Source organism: Polypterus senegalus, chromosome 12, assembly GCF_016835505.1.
Source record: "Polypterus senegalus isolate Bchr_013 chromosome 12, ASM1683550v1, whole genome shotgun sequence".
NCBI classification, from domain to species: Eukaryota; Metazoa; Chordata; class Cladistia; order Polypteriformes; family Polypteridae; genus Polypterus; species Polypterus senegalus.
Window position 1 is genome coordinate 65,361,721 of NC_053165.1, and position 19,285 is coordinate 65,381,005.

A 19,285-nucleotide genomic window follows, 5' to 3' on the forward strand; every position below is an offset into this window, starting at 1 on the left:
ATAATTTATGCTGAAGTTAAAACTCACCTGGACCTGTATTTATCAAGCATGTCAGAGTTGAGAAATTGTTCTAACTGGCTCAAAATTTTCAGTGTGATGCAAATTTGGTCCAACTCTTAGTAGCAGAAGTGAAAGCATTTTATCAATTCACTTCACCAGGATTTAGGAGCGCTTGTGAGCTATGCTAACTTGCTAGGAACTGCCAAATATGACATTCAAGCAAAAATCTGCAAACATATCTCAGTAAAGGCACAATGTTTTGGAAACACTGGACTACAGTGAACTCAGAAAAAGATTTTGATTTGACATAAGTGGAATAATATTTGTAATAAATCTTGCTCATTAAGGAACACGACAAGCAACACTTGAAGAACTTGAGTTCAGAAATGGATCTGTGGCTAGTTTCTCTATAACTGATAAATTGTGATGTGTCTTCCGTAATGAGCTCTCCATCTAGCCATCCCTTTTCTAAACCTGCTTTACCATGAGTGGAGTTATGGGGAAACTGGAGCTGGAGCCTATCCCATCAAGTGTAGAGTGAGAGTAGGGCACAAGGCAGGAACAATCCCTGGAACATTCATAATTCAATAAACTTGCCCTATTTTAGGATTTACTCTCATTCAGTGTGCGTCTCTCGGTCATTCCATCTCAGTGCTCATTACAGTTACAGTATTATTCCTTGTTGATGCAAAGTGGCAAGAATTACATACAGCTTAGTGCAATATGCTACCTTTTTACATTCTCTATATTCTTCCTGTTGTCATTTATTATCATTATTGTACAATTTTAAAGATTTCTATTCTTGTTGTTCTTATTCTTCATATTGTTGTTCTTCATATTTTTATCACACTATCTTTGGAGTCTTAGTATCTTAAAACTACAAAATGTTATTGTGACTTCCAATTTACGACTCGGGGTGTCAGTCATGATGTCATTCATTCTCAGATGTGGCCTCCTACTCCTTGCTGGGACGAGGTCATTTTGTAAATGCTTCTTACTTCTACTCTGATCCTTAAGTTATGTTTAGTGCAATTACTACCAGTAAATCTAAGACAACTAATAAATACTGTCCGTGGTATGAATAATGAATTCTTTGCATTCGTTTAACTTGCGTTGAAGAAGAAATAAAGAAAAACAAACTGCTGTCAGTCAGTGAGGACACATGGGATTTATGCAGAGCTGATGCGAGTTCACTAATCTGCTGTTTTCATGAGGAAGTAATAGAAAAATTTGATTGCATTAAATTATTTATTTCCACTTTAATAGAAGGTTTTGGTCATTTAACCAAAGACATTCTTTTGATCAGATCACATTGTTTGGATAAATGCAGAACTTGTGAAACCCGAAGCAGCAATGGATTATTGGGCCAGGACCTTACACTGATTTAGGTGGTGTCAAAAGTGCAGGCGTCTCTCTTATTGAATTATATAAATGAGTAAAATGTATTTATAAAATGCTCGAACATAGACCTAGACAAAATTTAGTTTTTTGTTTATATATGAGAAAATAATTTTAAAAAGAAAGTTTTCCATATGAGAAAAGATAGACCTTCACAGTGGATTCCTCACCTCCTACAACCAGGAGGTATATACAGTAGAAGCAATTAAAAAGTGGAAAAGGTGTTGGGCCATGTAACTTGGTATGTGAAGTAAAAGTCCAACTATCCATCCATTATCTAACCCACTATATCCCAACTACAGGGTCACGAGGGGTCTGCTGGAGCCAATCCCAGCCAACACAGGGCGCAAGACAGGAAACAAACCCCGGGCAGGGCGCCAGTCCACCGCAGAAGTCCAACAATATTAATTTTAATTCGTCTCCCCACTTGGGAGGCTACTACTGGAATACTGGGCAGAGAAGCTTTGCTAGAGTAATTACAGGACTGTAGGCTGTGAACCGTGAGGAATGAATGAAGGCAATGAATAAATACATACTTTTAGTTTATTAGTATATGAAACTTATAATGAGAGCTTGGTCACTTGGGTAAAGAAACATGGCATGATAAACATGCTAACCTATTTACTGTCTTTGTGGAGCAGCACTAAATTGATTTACCAAAGTGAGTTTTAAACTCCTGCCTGATACCTAAAACAGTTAAAAAGCAGAATTCTCTTTGCTAGGTAAGAAGAAGAGAGTACATATTGAATGTTAGGAGTTTTCTGTGAATTAGTAACTTGCTAAGCCTGGTTTTCTTATGTTGATAGCTGAAATGAATGACTGTTAAGAGAAAATATCCCATTTTTAAGACTTCTATTTAGAGTCTTTGTGTGTTTGGTTTTTTTTGGTTTAGCTGACTCCTGGGGAAAAAAAACTGATGTTTGAACAAGGTGCATATGTCATTTACAATGCAAAGGATTTTCTTTGAAAGCCAGTATATGTGCAACTTTTTTAAAATTTTATTTAAATTTGTTTTTATTTCATTTTCGACTTAATGGGTTAGCATCGCAGCCTCTGCAGATTAGATTTTTATTGTTGCCCTTTACTGTTTGTGTGGAGTTGCCACATTCTCCTAACGTCTAGATGAGTTTTCTGTGTGTATTCTGTTTTAAGGTTCTCTATTTTAAAGGTGTGCAGATATAAGCTAACTGGCTTCTGTAATCGGACTCCCTATATGAGTGAGTGTGGGTGAGTTTGCGTACATGTTCCTTGTTGCAAGCTGAAGGCCTATATAGGATAGGGTTGGATCCTCTGTTATGTGCAATGCTGGTAACATTTGGTTCCATGTAACCTCAATTTGGAATACACAGCTTCTAAAAAGAGGTATGTGACTGGATTGTAAGCTAAACATATTGCAAATACTACTTATTCACTGGTAGGCTTTTTTCTGTGACAGACCTTTCTATATACTAGTGAAAACTAGTTATTATGATTCAAATTGAAAATGAATGAATTTCCTAACTTTATTGTGTTTGTGTTTCTTTCAGATACATAGATGGTTTGCAACACATGCTAAATAAATATCACGGCCTTATAAACCTAATTAATGATGCAGAAGTCGAACTTCTGGATGAACACATTCAAGAAGTTCATAGGGTTCTCCGGTCAGGATATAGGAGGCTGAATTGGAACTCTTTAGGTAACAGATTATGTTATTTTGCCTGCTTGGAGCGATGAAGGTGAATTGTTAAATGTTCAGTTTTATAGTACTGTATTTTGCAAAACATATTTATTCTTTCATAGTACATGTCTAAGGAAGGTTAGGAGGTTTTCTTTTATCATCATCTCTGGTTTTCTCTTTAAAGTTTGTATGAGCACTTTGTTGACATGTTCTAAAATAGGACAATGTAAAAATAATTAAGTGAAACCTTTAAGTACCCTTAAAATGGCCAGTTTGTTAATAATTGTCTTTATAGCCAATAATAGGGTATACTAGTATTTCTCTAATGAACTAAATTTGACATGAAATATTTGAGAATGGAGGTAAAAACGTTCTTTAGATTATTTGAAGATTGTCACAATATCTGTGTTATTTTTGTCTAAAGCTGCCCTTTTACAGTTATGGGTTCAGACTTACGGGAGCAGCTCAATGTCAGGAAGGACCCAAGTACAGCAACTAGTGTAGTACTTTTTTGTACTTATTTAGCTTAGTACATTTTATATAGGGGCAAGCCCCCCTGGCACCGAACCCCCAGTTGTGGCCAGTCTGCTGCTAACATTGTGAAGAGAATGGGCTGAACACACCCCACGGTCGCACTTATGAAACCCCCTCTTAAACTGTGATATAATGGGAAACAAATCCAGTTTTTTTTTTTACCTCCTCTTTGCTCGATCAGCTGGTTGCTTGCTGCTCCCGTGTCGCGTGATCTGCATCTCGCACGTCGCTTCGAGCATTTAAAAGCCTGTACAGCAGCTGTCCTACTCTTTGTCTTTTATTTCCAGCCCCAGGCATGGTTAAATCTTTTGGCACAAACTATCATCTTGCAGGGCGTGAGTTTTTGATATTGATTAGTTTATAATTTAAAAACGGAATAAGAATCTGAAAACTTAACAAAATCACATTAAAGTTTAATAAATTCTGAAAAGAATGATACCAAGCATATATACTGTATATGTAAGTTTAAAATAAGCCCAATTTAAAGTGTGACAAAAAACCTCACATAAAAACGTCGCCTAAAATCGTTGCACTTTTAGGCTTAGGATTTTATATATATATATATATATATATATATATATATATATATATATATATATATATATAATAGTATTTCTCATTTGTGCTTTTTTCATATTTGGTTCTAACACCAAAAAATCTAAATTATGTTGCTTATTTAAGATTTCATTGTATCTTTTCCTATGTTGTACTTCTTTATTTCAGAATTCTTTTTTCTTTTTTAAATACTTCTCAGGTATTTCTAATTATATTGACCGCTGCATGCAAGCAATTGCAAAACTTGAATCGCTAGTAAACCAAGTTAAAAAGAATGCACAAGACATAGAAAGCAAGTTGCTCTCTATTGAATCTGCAAACCTCTTCAAATTCCTGGTGATCCATAATGGAGGCAGCTTACCAGGTACATTGGTGAAACTTTTTGAATCCTGTTCTTTACTGTTATTTGGCATATTTTCAAAATACAACTACAGTAATATGTTAATAGACGTCTGTTAGGCTAGGCGTTTGTTGAGAGGGAAATGACCACAGTCTTCTGCTAAAAGTCATACACTTGAATGCACTTATTTTTAAGTTAGCGACATGCTGCCCACATCATGTTGCTGTTACATGGTAGATTTCTTCTTTTTGGAGAATATCTGATGATGATATGTTTGTTTATTTTTTTTTTTACAGGAGTGAAAGAATTTTATGAGCACATTGAAAGACAAAGGGCAAAGGATGTAATTTTCTTGTGCCGAAAATATAATGCAATTGGCCCACTTCTGACCAAAGTAGAAAGCTTAGTGGTTCATACAAGTACTGGCAAAGCACCAAACATGGCACATTACTATGCATATTGGGAGCGCAGAGTATACAACGCCCTTACCACAATGGTCCTGAAGTAAGATCTGAATTGAATTAAGTGAACTACATATCAAAGTTATATCATTTGTGTTCATCTTTATATTTCAGCTAAGAGTTAAACATTTTGTTGTGGGTCTTCCTGATTGACTGTATAGGTTTGCTTACACAGTCGTTAGGTGGAGTGGTGGCTCTGAAGTTAGGGATCTGCACTGGCAATTGGAAGGTTGCCAGTTCAAATCCCGTAAAATGCCAAAAGGGACTCTGCTCTGTTGGGCACTTAAGTAAGGCCCTTACCTGCAATTGCTGAGCACTTTGAGTAGTGAGAAAAGCGCTATATAAATGCAAAGAATTGTTATTATTTTTATTATTTCATGTCTAGAGATTTTTTTTGTTTGTTTTTATGGTCTGGAAGTTATCAAATATTTGTTTTTCTTTTAGTAATTTACATTCCTTTAGTACGGCTTTGGTGGGAAAAGCTCCACTCTTCCAAGTTGACACCATTTTGTCTGCTCCTGAGATAGTTTTACATCCTAACGCCAATGAAATCTATAAGCTCACTATACAGTGTTTCAGGGACTGCTTGGAAACTGCTAAGGTATCTTTACTTTCTGTCTATTTATATTGTGGTAATAAAATATATATTTAATGGCTTTATTTATTTAGCCGTACAAATATTAAAAGCCATTTATAGAGCTGCTTTAATTGTAATTTCTCTAATGTCACGTTTGTGTGTTGTTACTCCTCTAAATAATTAGGAGATATTTTCTTGTCAGTATCTGATGCTTAGATAGCAGTACAATATATTCTGCTTTTAACTGTGCCATCTTTTAGTGGTGTTCTCAGTAATACAAAATAACCCGTTTGTGTTCAGTCCTTTGTCAGGTGGATACATGGAACCTGCGTTGAGTGCCCTCCACAAGATGTACCAGGACAAGATGAGAAGTTTGTTTTCAGCTTCTTCCATGACATAGCCCTGCTCCCCCAGATCAAAGATGAAGCTGTTGCCCTTTCCCAGAGTATCCACAAGGTGCTGATGTCAATTACTAGGTATTTGAATCGGTGGAAGAGGTACAGGCCTCTGTGGAAAGTGGACAAAGCGATTACCATGGAAAAGTTTGCTGCAAAGAAGCCACCCTGTGTATCATATGATGAGAAATTTCAGTTTTACACCAAAATAACCGAAGAAGTTGCACAGCAGCCTCTAACCCGGGTGGAATTGTGCATTCAGCTAAATCTAGAGCCTCTTGCCCTTACAATCCAGGAAAATGCAAAAGCATGGGTGATGTCTCTCGGAAAGCTATTAAATGACTCTGCTAAAGAGGAGCTTTTTAATCTCAAAGAGGAACTGCAGGTAATCATTCTGTGGTGTAGAAAGGAAATCATACTGGTATAGGGTGGTCCAGATCTAATTATGTAATTTTCATTACGCTATAACTTAAGTTTATTACATAGGGAATTAAAAAAAAATTATTTTTGTTGCCGATAGATGGCAGTACCTGCCCTGCATTCCAAAATGGCGGGGAGACGGTTGTCAGTCAAACAGCGGGTGCGATGTGTTTGCCTTTTCATAATTGCATAATTAGATCTGGACCACCCTGTATATGCAAAGGTTTTTATTTTATATCTATTCCTAAAATTGGTGAATGAAATGAGGATTCCAGAAAAAATATAAAGTCTTGTAGAAGAAAATATGAATGTTACCAGCTATATTTTAGTATGGCTTATCCATTATTAGTTTATACAATTGAGTGAATCTGTGGTGATAGGTTTGCAATGTCTCTGTATGTGTCTGAGTATTTATCTGCTCTTTATGATGGCAGAGAAATGTTAATATGAAATATGAGTATATCTATATTATGGATGATTGTTTTTCTGCTACGACCAGAATATAGGTAGATAGATACTTTATTAATTCCAAGGGAAAATATAATAATATAATAAATATAAGCATAACCTTTAAACTTTATGATGTTTATTATAGTCTTTTATTAAACCACTTTTAAGAGACTTGTTTTCTACTGTATCCATGAAACATAACAACTGCACCAGAACTTCTGGCCACAAAAAATAAAAAGCTGTGGAGTGCATTTTGGTGAAGTCCCAGCACATCCGGGCTATAGCCTTTGAGCCTGAATTCATCCATCCTTCTACTGATTTGCTGAACCCGTTTAATCCAGTTTAAGAGAATTAGGAATCCAGAGCCTGTTGAAGCAGCATTGGGCAAAAGGCAGGAATGTAACTGCATGTCATGGCAGTTTGTGATAGGAAACCCTAATTCACATCTTGCCGATTTCAAATTACTAATTAACCTCTCGTGTGTAATTTTGGTGTGTGGGAGGAAAACGGAGTACCGAGAGATAAAGCCATGCAGACATGAGAGGAATGTGCAAACTCCACACTCCCGGTGACTGGCTGTTTGTTGGAGTTGTGAGACGTGAGTGGTAATCCGCACCACTGTAACTAACGCTCTACAACACACAACTTTAGCCAAAGAGAAAATAATTGAGCACATGCAAGCCCGTGACAGGAAAAAAAAATAACTGGTTATTGATAATAAAAACATAACTATTAAAGACTTATCAGGTTTAATGTTTTTGAAATGTACCACGCTCTGCATTGTTACTGTTGTATTTTTATTAATATCACACATAGAAACTGAATGTTTTCACAAATGTACAATATATTTCTGTATTTCTTTTCAGCAATTATCAGATAACCTGAAGAAAAGTCCAGAGAATCTTGAAGATTTGAAGTTTGTATTGGCAACAATAGCTAATATCCGAGACATGTCTTTAGTTGTGGACTTACGGATTGAAGATATTCAAGAAAGATACAGAACGCTTATCATGTACAATATACAAGTAAGTTATCTTGAGGCCTGTATGTTACATGTATCTTTTTTAGCTTGTACATATCAACTGATGTGTATTAAATGTGTATTAAATTAGACATCGACATTAGGATACAAATCCCTTTATTATTATTATGCCTGAGAGAGTGTTCTGTTTTTTTTAATCATCTTGTCAATGTGTTCTTTAGAACTTGAAGCTGTGTGAAAACAATTAATTCAACAACAATTGTATGAAAACAATTAATTCCTTCCCCCCAGACATTATGACAAAGATAAAATCAAATTAAAACGGGTGAAAAAAAGCCCATGGAACGGCACAGTGTCCGAGCGATATCTCTGTCTCTATCTTTTGTTTGTTACAAGAACGCTGGCAGGCCTCAATCCTCCATGCTTCAGCTGCAGGGCTCACAGAGCTTGCTATTTTATTTCGAAAATCTTGAAAGACCTTATTTATTCCACCAAGCCATTTTTCAAACATTCATTTGGTAATTTTTCAGCCACCACCCAGAGCTCATGGTTGCAGGTAAGGATGGGAACATTAATTGGCCATTAAATTGAATGTTTTGTCCAAGAAGTTTAACTTTGAATAGGTGCACCTTTCAATTGCTCCCTCTTTACCACCACACTGGTACAGCATTTACAAAGCTTTGACCACTGATCACTTCTACCCTCTTTTGTGAACAAGGCCATCCTTTGGAGCAGTCCTCCGCTTCCTACCCTGAAGACTGTTGTCTTGTATTTGGAGGGGCTCATCCTTACCATATACCACTCAGCTGCAGTCTTATATGGCCAAGAGACCTGTGCCATCAGCCATTAATCAGATCCTTCAGAACAGTACACTCAAGGCCCTGGCTTTACCTTCTGTATCCTGGCCATGAAATCTGTGAATAGGAATGCAGACAAGACACACTTTATGGAGAACGCCACACTTATTTTAAATTTACAAAACCCTTCTTATACAAACACAGCTCCACAAATACAAACACTAAAGCCATGTACCAGTGGACTGGGAACCCCATACTCTTTTAACACTTTCTCCACAGCATTGTGTGGTTCATGGTCAAAAACCTCGTCCACGTCTATGAAACGTTTGTAGACAGAATCAGAAAACGCATGTGATGCCTCAAATCTCTTTTCAATATTGTCAGATGGGCTAATTAGTGTTTGGTTCCTTAAATTATTGTGAGTCCAAACTGGAGGCCTGGATATTGTTGTCCTAATTCTCTGTTTGCCTGTGATCTCATGAAGTTGTTGCTTGAATAAATTGGTGTGATGCGTTCAAACTTCTTGCTTAATACATTTAGTACCAGAGTCGATGAGGCCAAATACAAAATAGCCATATTCTCTAAACAAAGCAAATCAGATCATTAAAAATTGAATTATAAACATTTGTCCTTTCTCCATTGCCTATTAACATCAACTTGTTTAGGTAGATGAAGAAGAAAGAGTGCTCGAGGCTGGCATACGACAGATTTGGGAGGATCTCTTTCTTGAGTCCCGACTTGTTGATCATAGTCTGGGCAAAGTAAAGAAGACATTTACTCAGGTATCTGTGTGTTAAGCTTATTATATTCATTTTGCCCTGACACTGTCTTATTATAAGAAGTATCTACTGTAGGTTTGTTAGATATTTGTTTCTTTATTAATTTGAATCATATTTCCTTATTCAATAAGTGATTCTGAAATGAACTTTAATAAATGTGTGTGTGATTTAGTTTATGAGTATGTACAGTATGTGTATGCAGTAATAGTATAGGATGTTAGTACGGCTGTTTTGAAACAACTTAATCAATAGTAGGTGGAAGCTCACTAAGGTGATATTTTGCACTGATGTTAGGAAATTTTCTTTTGAGAATGATAGACATGTTTCCTAATTTATATACTAGACAGCAGTGCTTTGGCGACGTTTAAGACATGACTTCATGTGTTTTACTGGAGTTACGTAAACAGAGACAGAGGAGGATATATGTTGGAGCAAAACGGCCTATGTGCTCCTCACAATTGTTGATATCTTCTGAAACGGTGCTTCCCAACCTCGGTCCTGGGGACCCTCAGTGGCTGCAGGTTTTTATTTCTGTTTTTAATTGGACTCCTGGGCTAATTAAGTGATGTGTTATTTCACAAGTTCTGTGTTTTGGCTACAATATAGAAATTAGAAAATTAAGTTTGGCAAATATATATATATATACTGTATATTAAAATGTGCCAAGCAGTTATATAGGAATAATGTATTTTTTTTTTCTTTTTAACAGTATTTTCATCTTGATTTTCGTTCCACTTTTCCATTTATATACTAATTGATTAATTAGTCCATTATTTACTAATTACAGAGTCCAACACTAAAGTAGTTGCAGCCTTTCATGAGTCAGTGTTGTTTGCCTGGGGGTCTGCTCTGCTCATTTTAAATTGTCATTATTAAGATATAATGAAGGGAGCAAACTGCACAGAGAAAGGGCAAAATATAATGAAATCAACAAAAGAGAGTTAAGCATTTAAATCGATAGCAAAAGCAGAAATATTTCTTAGTGTCTTATAAATGTTAAAATCATGCTGCTGTGCTTTTCTGAATGGAGAATAAAAGAAACAAAAACCCCAGCTAATTAAATGAGATCAGTGCTATCAGGTGTTGTCACTGATTAGGAATCGGACCTGCAGCCACTGAGGGTCCCCAGGACCCGAGGTTGGGAAGCACTGACCTAAAATATCCAGTAAATAATGCTGTACCTCCCTGATTGACTCATTGACTGACTCACAGGTATTTGCAGACAGCCTAAGGGAAAGCCCTTTTAACCAATGGATCCATCTTATTGCCCTAAGATCCACAAAAACCAAAAACGGGATACTAAGAAATGGACTGAAGTGAAACTCTCTAGTCATTAAGCCACTCCATAACCTGCTATACTTAATCATACAATTAGCAGGAAGTAGTATAGTTTTGATGTGATGTGTCATCTAAATTCAATGGGTTGCATGGAAATGATAGAAGAATCACTAATACATTGCTCAAGGTGTCCGATTTCCATTAACTGTATATATTGATTTTTAGTAGTGCACTTTAATTTGGTGAGATTCTTATTATAACAGCCTTGGTGAAACTGAGACGTATATTCTTAAACAAAAGCACATCTTTTTTATTTTTTAGTACTTGTGTACTAAGCGGACGCCACTTCCTACCCATTCTAGTGCTGGGCTCCATAGGGGAGGCGCCCCGGTTGCTTAATTTTTGGAGTTTAAATTATTAGACCTCAACCACAAATACTAAGCTTAAAGTTAGTGGGAGTGGCGCACACTTGCCTATAGGTCCCTAATGTTAATGTCCCTTTTGGGTGCCTAATGTTAAGAAAACAAAAATCCGATTTGCATCACGATAATAGAAAAGGCTACTAGCCGTCCGTTTAGTACTCAAGTACCTTTTTTTAGTCTTGTGCTGTCTTGATTCATTATATGCAAGGCCTATTCTAAAACTCTTTAATTGTTTGTAAACCTGCTGATCTGAATTCTTCTGTACGTACATCTGCTCTAATATGATATTGTAAACTTTTGTGTGTTTTAGATTACTAAAGATCAGATTGATCAGTTTAAAAAACAGCTTGCTGTCTTTGCCGAGAGTTTTCAAAATCAAGGTCCTGGAGCAGTGGGAGATGACCTTGACAAAGGTAAACCTTATTTCTTCAGTCGTTTCAGAAAGAGATGCATTGTGTGCTACTTTTACTGTATGCATTTGTGAATTTGAATTTTAAGGATTGGAGATACTTGGTGTTTATGAAGAATTGTTGTCCCAAAATGAGAAAGAGCGCCAGGAGCTGGCCAATGCGGAAAAACTCTTTGACCTTCCTATTACAATGTATCCTGACCTGATGCAAGTTCAGAAGGAGATGAGGGGCCTGAGGCAAATTTATGAGATCTACAAAGCTCAGACGGTATGCACATTTATTTCACTGGTATTTAAAACTGTTTTAATGCTTATAAGAAGTACAATAACAATAAAATCATTGTTGCTATTGTTTTTTAAAGCACTACATTCTTCTTTCGACTGCTCCCGTTAGGGGTTGCCACAGCTGATCATCTTCTTCCATATCTTTCTGTCCTCTCCATCACCTGCATGTCCTCTCTCACCACATCCATAAACCTTCTCTTAGGCCTTCCTCTGTTCCTCTTGCCTATCAGCTCTATCCTTAACATCCTTCTCCTAATATACCCAGCATCTCTCCTCTGCACATATCCAAACCAACGTAATCTCACCTCTCTGACTTTGTCTCCCAACCGTCCAACTTGAGCTGACCCTCTAATGTCCTCATTTCTAATCCTGTCCATCCTCGTCACACCCAATGCAAATCTTAGCATCTTTAACTCTGCCACCTCCAGCTCTGTCTCCTGGGCCACCATCTCCAGCCCGTATAACATAGCTGGTCTCACTTTAAGTTTCCAAATTAGTTCTCACAACTGACTCACTGTGTGGCTCTAGAAGAGGTTTTTTTAATCTGTCATTGTCCCATTGTAGAATAATGTAACTACTTTTATATGAATTTGTGTTCTGTAAATTTAGCGAAGTAAATAAAATTCATTTTAGTAAACTGAAAGTGTCATATAATGATACAGTTTGACCTCTTGAAATTACTCGCATCTGAATATCTTTTCTAGGCTGCAAAAACAAAGTGGTCTCAGACACTGTGGGCAAATCTTAACGTGTCGTTACTTCAGGAAGGCATTGATGGATTTATTAAAAACCTTAAAAAGCTACCCAGAGATGTGCGCAGCCTGCCAGCAGCTCATGTTCTAAATTCCAAAATGAAAGAATTTAAAGATTCAATTCCACTACTACTTTATTTGAAGAATGAAGCTTTAAGAGAAAGGTGCTACACTTTATTTAATTTACAGTTTTGACTGACTCCGCATTAAATGAGAGGATGCCGTGGTATTTTGTGATATACTTTGCCTTCCCATTACAATGAAACGTGTTCTCTTTATAATTCATAAATTAATTTTATATTTTAATTCCTGATTTCCTTTTAAATAGGCACTGGAAGGAACTTATGACAAGAACTGGAACCAGCTTTGACATGAACCCTGATACTTTCACTCTAGAGAATATGTTTGCTATGGAGCTTCACAAGTATGGCAATGTCATATCGGAAATTGTGACGTCCGCAGTAAAAGAACTTGGCATTGAAAAGGTGAGTTACAAATAGAAAAATAATACTTTGTGAGATTCATCAGCTTAAGGAATACTGTGAAATTGGCAGTTTTATTCTCCCTTCTTTAAAGTGGTGGAAGGGTGTGACTGCAAGGAAGCAGGGCCACTGAAGGCAGACGAATTGAAATACTTGGGTTCAACAGTCCAAAGCCATGGAGCGTGTGGCAGTGGGGGGAAAAAGAGAGTGCAGGTGGGGTGGACTGGGTGGAGAAGAGTGGCAGGAGTGATCTGTGATAGAAAAGTACCCGAAAAAGTGAATGGGAAAGTCTATAAAATGGTAGTGAGACCAGCTATGTGGTGAATTCTGGAGATGGTGACACTGAAGAAAAGACAGGAGGGCAGAGCTGGAAGTGGCAGAGTTGAAGATGTTACGATTTTTGTTCAGGATAACGAGGGTAGACAGGATTAGGAATGAGTAAATTAGAGAGACAACTCGAGTACGACAGTTTGGTGACCAAGTGAGAGAAGCTAGATTGAGATGGTTTGGGCACATGCAGTGGAGCAATTAGGGCCAAAGATGAGGTTTCAATGCGGTGAGGGAGGACAAGAAGGCGGTCAGTATGGTAGAACATGATGTTAAAGACAGGGACAGATGGAGACGGATAGACTGCTGTGGCAACCTTTAATTGGGAGCAGCTGCAAGAAGATATGAATAAAAATAGCTCAAAATGTGTTTTTCAGTAATGACTGAACACAGAACTTTCTTTATTTTGATAAAAATAATAAAACTTGAACTATGTTTGCACACTACATTTTTCTTTTAAAACACAGACATACCGTAAGTATCCATTTTCACCTTTCGTCCACACTACCTTGGTGCTTTTAACACCTAAAAAAATGTTGATTTTTGAAACTCCTCTTCAGAGTCATTTACTTTTGAAATAGCAGGCTTAACTTTGTAATGTGGATGGGTGAAACAGAGACTTTTAAAAACGCGCTCTGATTTGTTTGTGGCGTGGATTCTGCTCATTATAACATCTCATTCCCAGATGGGTCAACCTTCACAGAAGAAAATACCTGTATGCATCTAACTTGTGTTTTGTACACTTTGAATTCTGCACACTTGCACAAGAGGCAAATCATTTACCAGTTGGGGGTTACAATTTTTAATATTGCAGTAAATACACTGGTTGCCAGCTTTATTCCTTCTTGGTATTTTATTTGCCGATGCGTGAGTGTCCGTTGTTTGTGAATGTCTAGGTCACGTGCATTTCTGGTCGTTTTAGTGTGGACAGAGATCATTTTGGTCTAAAAACATCATTTTTAAATTAAAACATAGAGGTATGGACATACCCCTTGACCCTGTAACTAGCAACATCTTTTCTGTTTTGAGCGGTTAAAGCAAAAATATCAAGTGATCTTTTAATCTTCAGGTATAAAATTCAAATTATTAATACAAAGTACACATTCTGCCTGGCTTGCTTTCTCTTATGAGGAAGATCAGCTCATTTTTTTAAACTGAATTATGTTCTGATCCAGTAGTTTTGCTTAAAATTAAATCTAGAAAAAATGTAATTAAACTGCTCCCTTTTTTCCATTTTGACTAGGGCGTGAAAGAAGTTCTGGAAACCTGGGACAACATGAAGTTTGCCATCCTGAGATATTTCAAAGGTACCCAAGAGAGGGGCCACATTTTGGGCTCAGTGGATGAAATCCTTCAGATCCTGGATGACAATGCCATGAATCTCCAGAGCATGTCAGGAAGCAGATTTGTCGGTCCTTTTCTGTCAACTGTTCAAGAATGTGAGAAGACACTGTCCCTTATAAGTGAAGTCATTGGGGTAAAAGCTCTTCTTGTTTTACCAAACATTGCTGCATTCAATTATTGCAAGACACTTTTAGCTTAAGGAGCCTTGAAACACAAACTCCTGCTCCAGGGCCGTCATACTGTATAATTGAATTCAGGCTGTGACTCTGTGTAGGCTGAAAGTATCTAACCAAGCTTGAGGCTCCTCACCTAGTAATGTGGGTCACCCTGAACTATGAAGTTACAGCTAGAAGATCTGTTTTGACACACACATGCATTTATCTTCCAGATCAAACCATATGTTCTTTTACAGTTTTTCAAGTGGTTTCCTTGTAGCTTAATCAGTTATTGTCAATGCAAGAAGATCAGACATTTTGAAAATTCACTAACAGCACGTGCTGTGTGTTTATGTTAACGTCTGTCTGTGATTAGCATCCTGCATGCAGTCTTTCAGCTTACAGGGCTTTTGAAGCCTGTGCTGAAATGTCCTTTACTTCAGATAGTCAGATAACTCACTGCTAAGAAACATGGTTTAGAAGGAAACACTGACCTAAGTTAGTACCTTAGATGGGAGAATAAAAATCCTGTTATATCTTTTACATGATCAGATTGCAAATGTTTTTATACATAAAAGGTCATATTGGTTTTGAGTTCAATGAAAAAGTTGCGTTTTAGTCAATAACATAAAATTGACTAATCTGCCAAACAAAATGACAACCTCTAATAATTTTGTCTTTGCAATTCGTGCAAAAATCACATTGATTTTTTCTGTGCATATAAAAAAACAAGAAATGAACAACTCTGTATTATTGAAAAGTCAAGTGTACAGTATGAATTGTAGAGGATTATTTTAAATTTGTGGTTGTTGGGAACTGGAGACACAAACATGAAAGATCAGGGGTGTTAGGCCTCCTAAAGGCTTCAATTGGAGGCTTTATTGATCAGGCCTCACCTCTTTTGCCTGCCTGGAAAGTCCATATCCCAGTGGGGCTAAATCCCAGCTCCAAGTGGCCTGCCTCAGCAGCCCAGAAGGGACTGAAGCTTTTAAAAGAAACTTAAAAGTCCTAAAAAATATATCTAAACACCATTATAAACCTCAGCTTATAGCCAAAAGGTCATTGTCCAACCCGCTATATCCTCACTACAGGTTCACAGGGGTCTGCTGGAGCCAATCCCAGCCAACACAGGGCGCAAGGCAGGAAACGAACCCAGGGCAGGGCGGCAGCCCACCGCAGGACACACACAAACACACAGACACACACCAAGCACACACTAGGGCTAATTTAGACTCGCCAGTGCACCTAACCTGCATGTCTTTGGACTGTGGGAGGAAACCCACGCAGACACGGGGAGAACATGCAAACTCCATACAGGGAGGACCCGGGAAGTGAGCCTGGGTCTCCTAACTGCGGGGCAGCAGTGCTACCCACTGCGCCACCCTGCTGCCTAAAGACAGATTTATTAACAGAAAAATACAAAGCAAGTCTCCACAGAGCAAAATTGGCAAAAACAAGTTGAGTAAAAGACAATCCTAAACAAGCAAAAGTCCAAAATCGATACCAAGAAAGAGAACCATAAACTAGAAAATCCAATAACAAATAACAATACTCACAACCTCCTGCGGTGGGTTGGCACCCTGCCCAGGATTGGTTCCTGCCTTGTGCCCTGTGTTGGCTGGGATTGGCTCCAGCAGACTCCCGTGACCCTGTGTTCGGATTCAACGGGTTAGATAATGGATGGATGGAATACTCACAACCTCACAAGAAAACAAAATGCTTGGCTTCTGAGTCCTGAATCTAAAGCCCAGGAGGAGGACCCTGTGATGTCAGGTTGGTCTTGCATCTTGAGGAACCCCCCACAAAGCACAAGAAACGCTTCCAAACTGAGAGACAGAACATAATTAACCAATAATAAACAAAATCAACTGAAATAGCATACAATAAGAAAAACTGATTTAAAATTAACAAAAACCACAAACAAAGACATGAATATACAACAATGGTATTACAGATTACATGTCTGTGCACAGGTGAAGTAATAAAAAGAACAACAAATTATTTTTCAGCTGTCTTTGGTCTTCAGCAGAAAATAAAAGCTGGTTATGGATAAAAAATTCAAACGTCTCTTTTACCGAAACAGAAATGGGACCAAACACCTTAATTTTGTATTCCTAAATTGAACCTGAAATAATCATTTGCTCATCCTCTAAAGCCATACTTCTTATAGTACAAAACTCGAGTGGTTTTTTTGTTTTGCAGGTATGGATGGTAGTCCAGCGGAAGTGGATGTATTTGGAGAGCATCTTTATAGGTGGTGATATTCGATCACAGCTTCCAGAAGAAGCAAAAAAATTTGACAACATTGACAAAATATTTAAGAAGGTTTGTTATTGGACTCCATATAAGAAATAAGCACTGTGGGTATTATCACAGTTTCCTGCTCCTTTAGAATGTTATGATTCTTCTCTTTCATTTTAGATAATGACAGATTCTCTAAAGGAGCCTCTAATTAAGAAATGTTGTCAAGCTCCAAATCGTCTGTCTGACCTGGAGAATTTGAGTGATGGATTGGAGAAGTGTCAGAAGAGTCTTAATGACTATCTGGATTCCAAAAGAAATGCTTTTCCACGGTTCTTTTTCATATCTGATGATGAGTTGCTTAGCATTTTGGGAAGCAGTGATCCAGGCTGTGTTCAAGAGCACATGATAAAGGTAACACTAAATGGTTTTTGATTGTTATGTAGAACACATTTAATCCGGACAATTGCACTGGGAAGCAAGCCCAATAAATGTAGACATTTTTAGGTAAACACTCCTTTTTTTTTTTTTTTTTGTCCTGTATCTTTAACACTCTTTTGAAAAAGGCTGAATGGGAATTAGCCTTCACTAGCTTTCACCAGATGATTAATAGTCAGCTGATCGGTAGTCATGCAGGCAATTTCTTGTACTTGGCAATTGCATCCATTGGCAGATTTAGGAGTTTCCTCTACTTGTGCTTTAATTTAGACCCACACACGTTTCTAGGTGCAATGTTAACAATTCAAAAAGCAGCCCCTCCTATAACAGAGTAACATTTTCTAGCTCACATTTGTAATCCCAGGTTGTCTTAAGAAGGGAGATGTGAGCCAAAATAGAAGCACAGCTATGTTATTTTATTTTAAACTCTCAAGAATTTGAGTTATTAGAATGGTGAACTGACTTTGTATTCCATGTTTTGTGATCTCTGATGCCTCTTTCGATGTCGTGCTGCCTTATGTTGTCGCCTCGGATGAGCCAGATTGATGTTAAAATTTCCTATGGACCTTTGGCACTTGTCACGTTGCACACATTTGAATGGCTGGCTGGCCTTATGATGACTCGGCTCACAACCTTTGATCAGCCTCTAAACAAATTGAAACAACTTCTGGTCCATACTTATTTTCCATTCGCAGATTATAAACATATTAAAACAGCTGCCTTAAGGTTATAAATGACTGGTTGCATACAGAAAGAGTGTGTGAAAAAGAAATACTTCCCATGTGAATTGCCTCTGTAACTAAATCGCGTTGAAGACTTCTGTACATTTAAGTTCATCATAGTTTGTTTGAACAAAAATTCAAACTTAATATAAGCTATCTGCAGTTTACAGAAAATTGAAGATTTTCCATTCTAGGACAGAAAGTTGCCTTCACTTGACTGCATACATACTTTTTATGTGTGAGTGTTAGGGCTCGTTTATACTTCACGCGTATGCATCATGGCTGCCACGCATTCCCAGTGTTCATTTGACGTGTCCTCTGAAAATGAATGTGACACGTGCACGAGTTGCAGTACCAGCAAAAATTGGGGAGCGGGCGCAGTGTGATAAAAGTTGGAATGTGACGTCAGAGTCTCGGTTTACTATCTACATGTGACAGAAAGCCGCTTTGAGCATCCTCTGGGATTGATGTGCGCGCTTCAATGTTTGATGAACGGTTCAATGTGGTGAAGCAAAATGCCGACATACAGATGCATTCGTGGTGCTTTTATATTCAAGCATCGCATATTCCTGATTGTAATGACACAATACATTTTAAAAGTCTCACATACCGTCTTCTGTGCTGTCTTTTTTTTCTGGGACTGCCTACTGACCTGACAGCAGTGGCAACCAGCAATAGATCACCACACAGAACACATGTCTGATATTCCAACTTGATTTATACTTGATGTCACTTTCATGATAAAATGCATTAAAGTATGTATGTTACATTTTACAGATAAATTGGTAATTTTGTTTAAATAATGAATACTGTTAATAATTACACACACAGGGGTGACACGGTGGCGGAGCAGTAGCACTGCTGTCTTGCAGGGAGTCACGTCGCTGGTATTCCCTGCTGGGTTTCCACAGTGTGCTCTGGTTTGGGGATTTGGTGACGCTAAAATGACGCCACTGTATGTGAGTGCTTGTATTCACCTTGCGATGAGATGATGCTCCGTCCAGGGATTGTTTCTGCCTCGTGCCCAATGCTAGCTGGAATGGACACATCCTTGGATTGATGGATTTAATCATTAAACGTCC

General features: G+C 37.7%; 1 protein-coding gene across 1 annotated transcript in view; it reads left to right on the forward strand.

Moving 5' to 3' along the window:
* Window positions 1–19,285, forward strand: part of dnah10 (dynein axonemal heavy chain 10) — a 111,680-nt gene that overhangs the window by 19,846 nt on the left and 72,549 nt on the right. Inside the window, exons 16-29 of the mRNA XM_039771329.1 lie at window positions 2,925–3,076; window positions 4,347–4,511; window positions 4,784–4,991; window positions 5,393–5,549; window positions 5,826–6,305; window positions 7,657–7,815; window positions 9,235–9,351; window positions 11,359–11,461; window positions 11,547–11,725; window positions 12,447–12,658; window positions 12,823–12,979; window positions 14,547–14,780; window positions 17,005–17,127; window positions 17,224–17,457. Of these exons, the coding sequence (XP_039627263.1) occupies window positions 2,925–3,076; window positions 4,347–4,511; window positions 4,784–4,991; window positions 5,393–5,549; window positions 5,826–6,305; window positions 7,657–7,815; window positions 9,235–9,351; window positions 11,359–11,461; window positions 11,547–11,725; window positions 12,447–12,658; window positions 12,823–12,979; window positions 14,547–14,780; window positions 17,005–17,127; window positions 17,224–17,457 (2,680 nt within the window). The remainder of the gene's footprint in view (window positions 1–2,924; window positions 3,077–4,346; window positions 4,512–4,783; window positions 4,992–5,392; window positions 5,550–5,825; window positions 6,306–7,656; window positions 7,816–9,234; window positions 9,352–11,358; window positions 11,462–11,546; window positions 11,726–12,446; window positions 12,659–12,822; window positions 12,980–14,546; window positions 14,781–17,004; window positions 17,128–17,223; window positions 17,458–19,285) is intronic.